Source organism: Leptodactylus fuscus, chromosome 9, assembly GCF_031893055.1.
Source record: "Leptodactylus fuscus isolate aLepFus1 chromosome 9, aLepFus1.hap2, whole genome shotgun sequence".
In the NCBI taxonomy this organism is placed as follows: domain Eukaryota; kingdom Metazoa; phylum Chordata; class Amphibia; order Anura; family Leptodactylidae; genus Leptodactylus; species Leptodactylus fuscus.
The window spans coordinates 51,450,260-51,463,867 of NC_134273.1; the positions used below are offsets into that span (position 1 = coordinate 51,450,260).

At 43.2% G+C, this 13,608-nt stretch overlaps 1 protein-coding gene across 1 annotated transcript; it reads right to left on the reverse strand.

Annotated features, from left to right (window-relative positions):
* Nucleotides 1–5,506: 5,506 nt before the first annotated feature.
* Nucleotides 5,507–13,182, reverse strand: MGST3 (microsomal glutathione S-transferase 3). The gene is made up of 6 exons (XM_075286721.1): nucleotides 13,082–13,182; nucleotides 11,395–11,518; nucleotides 9,745–9,818; nucleotides 8,438–8,495; nucleotides 7,416–7,488; nucleotides 5,507–5,797 (listed from the first exon to the last, which is right to left on the reverse strand). The coding sequence occupies exons 2-6, from the start codon at nucleotides 11,509–11,511 to the stop codon at nucleotides 5,676–5,678; spliced, it is 444 nt and encodes a 147-aa protein (XP_075142822.1). The 5' UTR covers nucleotides 11,512–11,518; nucleotides 13,082–13,182; the 3' UTR covers nucleotides 5,507–5,675.
* Nucleotides 13,183–13,608: the final 426 nt, after the last annotated feature.

Below are 13,608 nucleotides of genomic sequence, written 5' to 3' on the forward strand. Positions count from 1 at the left end.
GGCGTGATGAAGCAGTGCTGAATGTGTGTTCTTAGCACACACATTCAGCTCTACTTCATCGGGCTAATAGAATGCATTGGCCAGCGCTGATTGGCCGAATTCCGTACTCTGGCCAATCAGTGCTGGCCAATGCATTCTATTAGCTTGATGAAGCAGAGTGTGCACAAGGGTTCAAGCGCACCCTCGGCTCTGATGTAGCAGAGCTGAGGGTGCACAAGGGTTCAAGTGCACCCTCGGCTCTCCTACATCAGAGCCGAGGGTGCGCTTGAACCCTTGTGCAGCCTCGGCTCTGCTACCTCAGAGCCGAGGGTGCGCTTGAACCCTTGTGCACACTCTGCTTCATCAAGCTAATAGAATGCATTGGCCAGCACTGATTGGCCAGAGTACGGAATTCGGCCAATCAGCGCTGGCCAATGCATCCCTATGGGAAAAAGTTTATCTCACAAAAATCACAATTACACACCCGATAGAGCCCCAAAAAGTTATTTTTAATAACATTCCCCCCTAAATAAAGGTTATCCCTAGCTATCCCTGCCTGTACAGCTATCCCTGTCTCATAGTCACAAAGTTCACATTCTCATATGACCCGGATTTGAAATCCACTATTCGTCTAAAATGGAGGTCACCTGATTTCGGCAGCCAATGACTTTTTCCAATTTTTTTCAATGCCCCCGGTGTCGTAGTTCCTGTCCCACCTCCCCTGCGCTGTTATTGGTGCAAAAAAGGCGCCAGGGAAGGTGGGAGGGGAATCTAATTTTGGCGCACTTTACCACGTGGTGTTCGATTCGATTCGAACATGGCGAACACCCTGATATCCGATCGAACATGTGTTCGATAGAACACTGTTCGCTCATCTCTAATAGCGATAGATATACAGTGGGGCAAAAAAGTATTTAGTCAGTCACCAATAGTGCAAGTTCCACCACTTAAAAAGATGAGAGGCGTCTGAAATTTACATCATAGGTAGACCTCAACTATAAGAGACAAAATGAGAAAACAAATCCAGAAAATAACATTGTCTGATTTTGTAAGAATTTATTTTCAAATTATGGTGGAAAATAAGTATTTGGTCAGTAACAAAATTTCATCTCAATACTTTGTTATATATCCTTTGTTGGCAATGACAGAGGCCAAACGTTTTCTGTAAGTCTTCACAAGGTTGGCACACACTGTTGTTGGTATGTTGGCCCATTCCTCCATGCAGATCTCCTCTAGAGCAGTGATGTTTTGGGGCTGTCGCTTGGCAACACGGACTTTCAACTCCCTCCAAAGGTTTTCGATAGGGTTGAGATCTGGAGACTGGCTAGGCCACTCCAGGACCTTGAAATGCTTCTTACAAAGCCACTCCTTCGTTGCCCTGGCGGTGTGCTTTGGATCATTGTCATGTTGAAAGACCCAGCCACGTTTCATCTTCAATGCCCTTGCTGATGGAAGGAGGTTTGCACTCAAAATCTCACGATACATGGCCCCATTCATTCTTTCATGTACCCGGATCAGTCGTCCTGGCCCCTTTGCAGAGAAACAGCTCCAAAGCATGATGTTTCCACCCCCATGCTTTACAGTAGGTATGGTGTTTGATAGATGCAACTCAGTATTCTTTTTCCTCCAAACACGAAAAGTTGTGTTTCTTCCAAACAGTTCCAGTTTGGTTTCATCAGACCATAGCACATTCTCCCAATACTCTTCTGGATCATCCAAATGCTCTCTAGCAAACTTCAGATGGGCCCGGACATATACTGGCTTAAGCAGTGGGACACGTCTGGCACAGCAGGAGCTGAGTCCCTGGCGGCGTAGTGTGTTACTGATGGTAGGCTTTGTTACATTGGTCCCAGCTCTCTGCAGTTCATTCACTAGGTCCCCCCGCATGGTTCTGGGATTTTTGCTCACCGTTCTTGTGATCATTTTGACCCCACGGGGTGAGATTTTGCGTGGCGCCCCAGATCGAGGGAGATTATCAGTGGTCTTGTATGTCTTCCATTTTCCAATTATTGCTCCCACAGTTGATTTCTTCAATCCAAGCTGGTTGCCTATTGCAGATTCAGTCTTCCCAGCCTGGTGCAGGGCTAAAATTTTGTTTCTGGTGTCCTTTGACAGCTCTTTGGTCTTCACCATAGTGGAGTTTGGAGGCTGACTGTTTGAGGGTGTGCACAGGTGTCTTTTTATAGTGATAACAAGTTTAAACAGGTGCCATTACTACAGGTAATGAGTGAAGGAAAGAGGAGACTCTTAAAGAAGAAGTTACAGGTCTGTGAGAGCCAGAAATCTTGATTGCTTGTAGGTGACCAAATACTTATTTTCCACCATAATTTGCAAAAAAATTCTTACAAAATCAGACAATGTGACTTTCTGGATTTGTTTTCTCATTTTGTCTCTCATAGTTGAGGTCTACCTATGATGTAAATTACAGACGCCTCTCATATTTTTAAGTGGTGGAACTTGCACTATTGGTGACTGACTAAATACTGCCCCACTGTATATATCCTTACTAATATTAAAAAGTTTGTGTGTTTGGATGTTTGTGAGTTTGGATGTTTGTTCCTCAATCACGCTAAAACGGCTGGATGTTTTTTTCTGAAATTTCACCTACCGCTACATATTGGCCAGGAAGGATACATAGGCTACTTTAAAAGTGGGTCACTCACCCCCAATCACCACCGCAGCCATCCAAAGTTGTCCCCAGGTCTGCTCTCAGCCCTGCCATGACGTCAGCGCAGTAACTTACACGACACTCCAATTGGTCCATGCCAGTGTGTGGGCGGTATAGAGAGCCAGCACCGCGGCCCCATAGGCTTGCGGTGCGATGTGGGCATGGCCTGCATCCACGCAGTCTGCATAAGATGGCGGCTGCCGGCATGTGCCGACCACCGCTGACAAGCCTGCCGGCCTCACATTTACTCATGCCGGTGCATACTCTGGAGCTGAGGGCGCCTGCCGTATGTGACGAGCGGCGCAGAAGAAGGCGGCCGCACGAACATCTCCTCTGGCCGGCGTATGAAGCAGCAGAGCCGGCAGCCCTAAGCCGGGCAGCCTCACGTACCTAGCTACTGTGCGGACGGAAGCACACACAACACTCCGCACACATGCCGGCTAATGTGTTGGCCGCACACCTCCACAGCCTCGGCATGGTAAGTGTAGACGGAGCTGGGGGTCGGAGCTGGGGTTGGCGGGGGGCAGAGATGGAGCTGGGGGGTCGGAGAAGAAGCTGGGGGGGGGGTTGGTGAAGGAGCTGGGGGGGAGGGCTTCTAGGAGATATATATATATATATATATATATATATATATAATGAGCATGATGGACACTCATGAGGTGAGTGGCTACCATAGCAACTAGGTCTATGCTGTATTTCATAGTAAAGCCCTGACTATAACTGCCCTGATCGTGGGCATTAACTGTTTAGATGCTTTGCAGAACAGTGGCCAAGGCACCTGTAAATCAGCAATGCATGCTCACCACCATGCTAGAGATGATCGTTGTACCACAGAACAAAATCTGGGGGTGGCGATCTGTTACTATGAGAGCCAGGAGCCTGTTGAAGGCTCCTTGGCTTGTCATTAGTGTAGTTCTATTAATGGCTGCTTCATTAAGCTCAGTTCACATGGAGTTTTTTTGGACCCGATTTTGACACGGAGGCCGCCTCAGAATCAAAACACCTCCCACGGCTGGATGCCGTTGAAGTGCACTGGCATCCAGTCGCGGTATTCCACTTCGGATGAGGGCCAAATGAATGGGACTAGTCTGGAGGGAGTGTCGCGTTTCAGATGCCGCAGATTCTGCGGCTGAATCCGCTATGGTAAGATAGGGCAGCTCGCTTCTTTTTCCGCAAGCAGGAAAAAACTGCTACTGGAAAAAAAAGAAGTGAACAGCTCCCATTGAAGTCAATGGGAGGCGTTTTTTGGAGCTGGATTTTGAGGCAGATGCCGTGTCAAAATCTGGTTAAAAAAAACCCCCATGTGAACATATATATATATATATATCTCATACACACATACATATACATACTCAAAGTTTGGACAAACCTTCTCATTCAGAGTTTTCTGTATTTTCATGACTATGAAAATTGTAGATTCACACTGAAAGCATCAAAACTCTGAATTAGCACATGTGGAATTATATACTTAACAAAAAAAAAAAGTGGCTTTTGTGATCTGATACTGCTCCATTGAGTTTATACTTGCCTTGCAGTATTTTCACTTTGATCTTCAGGATGTGATATCCATCTTGGCCCCTTAATCCTAGATTGCTATACTGTATCTATACAGATTTATGTGCACACTTACCTTGATCTTCATATGTGATGCTGCTATTCCGCTCCTCCGGAATAGCAGCATCGCTCCTGCCACTGCTGGCTTCATGCAGGGCAGGAGCGTAGCGATGTTGCAGGCACCTGTGCCGGTGCCTACACTCCTCGGCATCCGCCTCTCTATTACAGCGGATGCCAGGTCTGTATTGGCGGCCCCTCCACCCCCCTCCAAAGTGTAAACTACCCCCCCCCCCTCCAGGATCGCTCCCGTACACTTAGCCCCTCCTCCCTCAGAACAGCAGATACATCACTTGACTTTTGACCAGATAAGTCAAGGGATGTGTCAACAGAGAAATGAATAAAGTAAGATAGTGGACAAACAAAGCAGTTTTGCTGAAGCAGTGTATTTAGGAAAAGTCTTACATTCACATTAACAAGCAGTATAGATAGGATCCTTGTGATGGGACAACACCTTTAAGCAAATTGTTATCGGAGTTGTGTGTGGCAAAGTCAGAAGGAAATCTGGTGAGATTGACATATCTTGACACTGCAAGAGGCGTTAACCCCAAAGTTCAGGAGATCCCGTATAACTTACAAGAGAAGTGGGTTATGCATGGTTCTCACTATAAATAGATTCACAAAGTGCCATTTCCTCCATTTAGGGTGCATTCACACGGAGTAACACGACACTGATTCTGGCACAATAACTTGTGTAAGCATCAGCGCTGCAAAACAGAATCCCATTGAATTGAATGGGTTCCGTTTAACGCGTGTAACACATTGAAATCAATGGGTTAAAAAGCCTCCCATTAATTTCAATGTGTTGCGTGCGATAAATGGAACCTATTGAAGTCAATGGGATTCTGTTTTGCAGTGCTAATTCTTACGCAAGTTATCATGCCAGATGTTATGATGCCAGCACCGCGTTATCCATGTGAATGCACCCTTAATGTATTTATAGATTTTGTCTCTGAACAAGCAAAAAAATCAAAAATGATCCAAGCTTTGATTTCATATCAATTTTTCTGGGAGACAATTTCAATCAATTGGCCTCATATCACTGCCTTGAAGGCAAGGTTTCATTTCATTAAGTTGTTTGACTGTCCACTAAATGACAATATTTTAATAGTTGTACTTCAAACGAGACTAAAGCTAAACCTCTTAAATGTCACAATGAAATCTAAACTGAATTTACAGTACATTGCATTAAAGTTTACACAAAACTTTCAAAAAGGCACCAGAAAATTAAAACAAAAAGCCTTATTTTTATGTAATAATATTTTTATTTATAAAATGCATTAAATGGTGTGCCAATTTAAAGACACATAGGCCCAATCCACTCCTCATTAAAACCAACCAGGGTGGAAGGGGGTTAGCAGGATTTTACTGGCTCCTATTGTACACATCTGGTCCCATTGTGTTATGACTTATCAGTTCAACACCAGGTTTTTGGGTTAAAAGACCAGCCAAGCAATTTGAATGCAGAGCATACAGTAGTTCCAAAGAGTCCAATCAGAGCTATAGATCCAATGGCTCCCCTGCTACGTTTCTTTGGATCTAACCAGAAAGAAAGAAAGAAAAAAAGTCAGATTTTAAAGATAAAGGGCTACAATACAGCACAATGTTTCTAAACCCTGCTTATATTAGTGTGTCCATAAAGGTCACTAGTGCAATACATGGCTGTTGGCTACAGCTTTTACAGAAGCCTGTACCCAGGTTTACTTAACAGTGGAGAGTAGGACAGGCAGCTGCCAGTCTATGTCAGCCATTTAGAGGAAACTCTTCTATATAGCTAAAACTCTGCTGCTGCAGCGTCCTGATCAAAAAAATTGTTTAAACACAAATGCTATAACAGCTCTTTCAGTGTAACAAAGTTTTGGAGTGCACTGTGAAAGCCAAAAGAATTAAAAATCCATTTTCCTCAGTCAGGAATGGGCAGAGAGAAGACTAAGAAAATGTTTTAAATGTATTTATTTTGTCAATACTTTAAACAATAAGAGAAAACACAAGCTTAAAAACTTAAAGCGCAACTAAACCTTTATTCATTTTTTTATTTTTTGGCAGTATGTGTGTCATTTATAAACTTTGTGATATACTTTATTAATAGAGATGAGCGAACACTAAAATGTCCGAGGTTAGAAATCCAATTCGAACAGCCGCACATTGTTCGGCTGTTCGAACGGATTTCGAACCCCATTATAGTCTATGGGGGGAAAATGCTCGTTTCAGGGGTACGCAAAATTCGATAACATTATACTTACCAAGTCCACGAGTGACGGTCAGGCTGGATTCCCCTTGAAGTCTTCTCCCGGCGCAGCGCCCCCACGGCGTCTTCCGGCTTTAATTCACTCTGCCTAGGCACCGGGGCCTAAGCAGAGCTGACTGCGCATGCGCAGTCGGCTCTGCCTAGGCTGGATGCCTAGGCAGAGTGAATTCCAGCCGGAAGACACCGCGGGGACGCTGCACGGAGAAGACTTCTAAAGGTAAGAGAAGAACCAGCGTTGATTAGCAGAATGTATAGCATTCTGCCAATCAACACTGGTTCTGCATCGAACCTTAAACTTTGAACAGCTAGTAGTGTTCGATCGAGTACGAGTATCTCGAATACCGTAGTATTCGATCATCGAACACCTACTCGATCGAACACTACTCGCTCATCTCTATTTATTAACAAATTGTCTCCATTCTGTCAAACTCTGCATCTCTTTATTCTGCCCTTTGCTTCTGCATGTAGCATTCGGGGTGGGTGGGTGGGGGGTCACTACAAAAGTAGAAAACTACCGTGAAACACATACATTAGGTATCCCTGTGTCCCAAAAAGCCTGGTCTACATACTTAAAAAAATATTTTTCCTGTACAGTGAACGTTGTAGCAGGAAAGAAAATCAAAAGTTCCAAATCGCAGGTTTTTTTTTTTTTTTCTTCACTATTTCACCTCTGAATTGAATAAAAAGTACACCTGACCCTGCAACAAAAGATGACCCATGTCACAACTCCCATATAATTACATTTTCCTTTACAAGCAAAGGAAAGAATAGAGTTACAGGATTTCACAGAAAGGAAAATTAGTTCTAAAAACTATACTACAGAATTTATTAGTGAAACAAATACTGCAAGCAATTCAAAAGTTGTCTGAAAGTTTAGTTACACTTTAAGAGTAATGGGATTATTCTCACCTCCTGTGGAGTATCCAGAAGCATACAGCTCTCTGCCAACAATGTAGGCAACACCAAGTAAACTAGCAGCACGCTATAAAAATAGGCAAAAAAAAAAAAAAAAAGAAAAAAAAAAAGTAAAGATATGAAAATGAAGACAAAGTCTAAACTATACTCAAGTTATACCATGTTCTGAAGTGTAGACATATTCCTAATCTTATTGCTGAATCAATCAGTCAGTCATCTTAGCACTCCATTAGAGCACTTAGTCCATGAATAATATAATAATAAATACATTTATATAGCGCCAACATATTCCGCAGCACTGTACTATTTGTAGGGTTCAAGTACAGACAAACGTACATTATAAAAAAGTCACTTCACACAATGGGACTGAGGGCCCTGCTCGTAAGCGCTTACACTATGAGGTAGAGGGGGTGATACAAGAGGTAGCAGGGGCGGCATCGGATGTAGCATTGCTTATACAGTGGTCAGATAATTTTGTAATAGAGGTTACTTTCGTTACACAAACAAAAACTATATGAGCCGTCACCAGTCGTGTCCTTTAATGTGCAGAAGGGAGTGTTTAGTTTTAATTTTAGGGTACGGGTTGTTATGACCAGACAATCCAGCAAAGGGGCATTTTCTGTTTTTATTTCTATATTTCACACGTTATTTTCCAGCAATCATCTGGCAGTGTATAACAGCTGACATTTACTTACTATTCAGTCTTGCAGGAATGAAGAAAGCAAACCACTACCAAAGGAAAAGGGACAGCTTTCCCAAATACAGTGCAAGGGGGTTTCAAAATTCCACAAAATACTATTTGTTGTGACGTGTTCAATTCCACTCTGTCATGAAATTTACACCAACTAGGGAGAGCTATAGTAAATTTGTTGGGCAAAAGTATCCCAACCCCCTTTTCTTCCCCCTCAAAAAAGACAGAGTAGCACAGTTTTGGGCTCAGAGTTATTTTACAATATACCACTTATGCCAGAAAACTTTCGTGCTCAGTTTGATAGATTCCCCCAATATTCACTTACCGGATGTGTAAGTCCTCCAGCAGCAAGGAAAAACAGAAAAGGAGGATATGATTCTAGGCTGCAGAACAAAGAATGGTGAAATTATGTTTTGACATTTGTATTTAAAAGGTTTTTGAAGACGATTTTAGTGGCACAATCATACAGAAAAACTACAAAGATCTTATTTCTAACAACTATGTCTAAAGCTAACCTGTAATATGATACGGATAAAACAGTACAGCACAAACAAATAATCCCTTACAATGGAAACGGCACTGGTATTATATGGTTTGTGCTTTTGCCTACTACCTGGGTTGCTGCAAAGAATGGAAGCTAACGAGTAAAAACACTGCAATACCAGTCACAGACCATCATGAAACCCCTTTATAGCCACAGTTCTAGATATGGCTCACTGGGGTCATTTATTAAGGCTGCACATGCTCAAACGCCAGAATGAAAGTCTGTGCCAGGTGTCTGGTCAGTGATAAAACGGCACATGGATGACCTCAGCATGCCTTCTTCTAGTAAGTCTGGGCCACAAAACAGTATAGGATTTGTCCCGAGACAGCCACATACGTGAATAATACAGTTAGCACACTGGCGCAGCAGACTATTGTGTGCACAGAGCTCTGTTTTCACAATGATGAGCAGCACATGACATGCATACATCCATACATCTAACAGAATTGTATGAACCTCTTAGGCTGGGGTTTGTCACTGTAGTATAACAAGTGTGTACAAATAAAGCAACACACAGACACCAGAAATCCATCACAAGTTATTGAAGAAGTTTAATACAAGGGGTATGGCCAAAAGACATTAAATGCAACAAATTTAAATGTTTTTCGAAGGAGCCACAAGGTGGCGTAGGGAAGACAAGATAAGATGTGCCTAACTAGTTATGCCAATTACGTTACATATGCTTTTTTTTCCTGCCAATTTCTAAATATGTTTTGTGATGCTATATCTCACTTATTGAGCTTTACTTTTTTCACACTTTATTGATATACTAGTAGTATGTAGTTATACTCCCCCACCAAATAACAGAGTGACATATGTCATAGCAACAACAGCTTCCACTGACTTATGGATCCATGGTGTCTCCATCCTCCAGTGTCATATTAACGGGAAGAATCCTATGCTATGTCCAGTAAATTATAGTACTTCTAAAAGATCCAAAAGCTTTCAATGGAAGTAAGGCCTTAGAAATTGCATGCACAAATTGTGACAATGTAAGGCTGGGACTACAGACACCTGACTTTTACTAAGTTATTGGGATTTCCCCCCCCCCCCCCCCCCCCGCGAATAGATGATAAAGAATTACTTACGTGTTTTGATGAGCCCTCTGGATGCAATTGAAAATTTTGCCATTTTCTGGATCATCACTATAAAGGTTAGGATACTGAAGAAAACAGTCACATTAGAGACATGAACCAGGCTTAAAGGAGTTTATAATTAATAATGTTTTGAAAAGGTCTGTTAGTGCTATTAATGGGTTAATAGATGCAACCAGATACCTTTAGTAGTGTTTTGAGTGATTTGTGGGCTTCTCTGGGAGCACCTGGCATCTTTTGCATTTGTTTACAGGGTGTAGCTTCCTGCTGCCATAACTGATGCAATGCATTCTGGTAGTTGTAGGCTCGCACAATCTCCCTCTCACCCTCCCTAACTATCCCTCCCACTGCTAGCCCTTCCCAACTCACTCAACACACCCCTGTAGCCTATTATACGGTACATTACCCATCTTCTTCCTAAACAGGATTCCATCTGCAGGGAACAGCTCCTCCTCTTTTGTGACTGCAAGCATGCAGCAGTCCCGGCGCTGTGCTGCAGCCTTCAATACATCTCCATTACTCAGGCTCCCATGCTTGCGCAATAGAGATGGAGTGTCGGCTTCAGCACTAACCCAGGACTCTTTTGTGCACGTCCGGGCTGATGTCAAGGAAGGAAGCCATTCCCCGCAGAAGGATGTCTAGACAGGTAGAAGAGAAGCATGTGTGATGGAGTGGACGAGGAGAGGGAACGGAAATGGGCAAACTGATAGTCAACAGGAAAAATCAGGGATATGGGTAAATACATATTTTGATTATTTATGTAATTTAGAAAGTAGGTGGGGGAGGGTGTCTAGATTAGTGTAGGGTTTTATAGTTATCCTGGACAACCCCTTTAAAGAACAGTCGTTGTGCAGAGATTGCCAGATTTTCAGTACAGCAATGTTATCAACCTTACGCAGCCAGCCTTACAATACAGAGACAGATTTTTGTCTTTGGAGTCTGAATGGTCCACACCATATTAGTCATAAGCTTTGACAAAATGGGAAGATGGGATGGGAAATACAGTATGTCTGATACATGGAGGAAAAAAAAAAAAAAAATAAAAAAATAAAAATAATAATTCTCATGCAATTTCCAGTAGACACTGCAACAGACTCCAACACAGATGTGAACCTTACACAAATTGCATTGTTAGCCAGAACAAAGGAAAAAGAATGCATCTTAATCTGTGTGTATATAATATATATATATATATATATATATATATATATATATATATATATATATACACACACACACGGTATATATATATGGAATGTGGTAAGAGTTAGTTCCTCTGTAAATCACAGAGAGTGTATTCCGTCCACCAGTTTCTTCTCCAGGCATAGTGTGAGCTGTCCAGCCTCTCTCATGGACAACACTACAATACATTGCTGCATTACCTATGTGGTGCAGACCTTTTCAATATAAAACATGGAAAGAGAATAACTGTATCCAACCAGATTCCTGCACGCCTTCATTTTTACTTTGTCAATTAACCAGAGGTGAAATGCATAGTAACATGTAATATTCATTACTGCAAGGAAAACAAAAGTAACAGGCCGACTTGAAGTCAATGCGAGATGAAAATAGGAAGCAGAAAGTCTTTTTAAATATATATAGCATGTGAAGCCTAAAAGAATATTGCATGCATGATGCTCCTACCTCTACATTGTACTTCTTCCGGGCTTTTGACACATTAATTGCAAGGTGAGTCACCATGACAAAACTGGCTGCACCAGTCAGGAGGACGTAGCCATGTTCTTTGGAAAGGACGACCATTCTGAGTCTATAAAAAACGTGAACATATCATGGTAAAGCATATTGCCAGAGTGTGACAAAGACTTATGGTGAAGTGTCACTGTAGCAGTTTTATTGCATAAGCCATGTCAAAACGAAGCTGAATTGTTTACCAAGAGCAGTTCACAAGTGCATTGTCACTTCTAGTTTTCAGTTTCATCATAAGGGTAAGTGAGAGTGCTGGATTTATCACATGACTAACAGCAATGGCTCCTGATGGGCCCCACTGGCTAGTGTTGGTTCTATCCAATGAAGAAACACAGCAGCTTGGACCACTTAAGCAGCAGGGAATTGAACAGGGATTTTTTTTTTTTTTTTTTAATCCCAAATTCTTTTATGCAAGTAAACTGAGTCACAGTGCAAACCAGAGCTTGAAATAACTGCAGTGCAAAGATCAAAGGGCCACTGTATTGTGATGGGGGGAAGGAACCAATGAAGGGGCCACTGTATGGGCCATAAAGTAGCCCCTTCACTGGTCCCCACTATGGCAGTATTGGGTGATTACTTACCTGACTGTCCCAGGCGCACTGATAGGACATCATGTCACATCCAGGAAAAGGAAAGGGAAAAGAAGGAGGCGCCGGAGAGCAGACAGCCAAGTATCAGAGGTCAGCTTGTAGGCCACAGGCTCAATGTCTCTTGTGGTCTACATGTCCGTGAGTGGTAGTAGTAAAACTGGGTCAGCGGTGCCACTCCACCCCAGTTTTGTGATCCGATTATTAAAACTCACTTCTATACAATACCCTGGTCTACTGGTAGCCTTATCCTCTACCCACACAGCAGGCATATAGTACAATAGTGTGACAAGGAGGAGGGGGATTCATACAAGATTTAGCTGTATAACTGTACATAAGTTCTGCCAGACACAAACCTAAGCCACGGACATATTACATTAGCAGTGTTACAGCTGCCATATATTACATTATTGTGACACTCTTTTCTTGTCCTGTTGGAGCATACAAAGGTTCACATGTACAAGCGACACGCCAAAGCAGATTCTGTCTCAACTAGCAGTGATAAGAGTCCTGCATGGAGGACTTTCCTAGACTATGGGGTCTGCATGTAACTGCTCTTGTAGTGACAGGCTCAAATCCAATAGAGAGACAACACTAGTGTGAGCCTAAAGCTTTCTTATAAAAGAAAACCATGACACAGCCTGACTGAGGCTGCACTGCAGATGTGAGGAGCAACCTACCATATACACAGCTGCCATATATACAGCTGCCTTATGCAAAGCTGCCATACACACCCCATACTCTCTGTCCAGACCTACTCCACTAATCCTCGGAATAATGCCACCCAATAAGTAAGAAGCCTAATAATACCCTGTGCAGGGGCTGCAGAAGGGCCTCAGGGGAACGAGTCTTTATTTCCCCAATATTCACGCTTTAGTTCTAAGCCAGGCAGTCGGGGCAGCACACGACATTCAGGACAATGTCAAGGTTACAAGGATCAGGAAGCGAAGCCACAGGACAGCGCCGCCAGTGGAGGCCATTACACTACATGACTAGCGCCCTGTGGCCACAGCTAGTCCACCGAATGACTCACATACCTTTCACTTGACCCTGTGACTCCGCACTGTGACCACCAGACAACCCAACGAGACCTGAGGTGTGAGTGAGGGGGAGGAGGAGGAGATATATAGCTGGGCGGGAACGGCTCCGCCCGCCGCCATTATGTGCCGGAGTCACAGGGCTGCTCTGTGTGAACTACAACCTTCATGGTGGCTGGAAGGGCTATTTGTATTCACACAGTGTGGACAGGGCTATACTGCGAGTTCCTGCCTGTTGGGGGCGCTCTCTTGTATACGGTGCTCTCTTGTATATGGCTCTCTTGTATACGACGCTCTCTTGTATTATGGTGCTCTTTGTATTATGGTGCTCTCTTGTATAGGACGCTCTCTTGTATTATGGTGCTCTTTGTATTATGGTGCTCTCTGGTATACGGCGCTCTCATGTATATTATGACGACAAAATCACACGCCGAGCAACGAGTATGGCGCAATATACCGCACCATACCTAGGGGAGGCGCCTTCTCTAAATTACTGACCTCAGTCATCTATGGCATATCCACAGCTA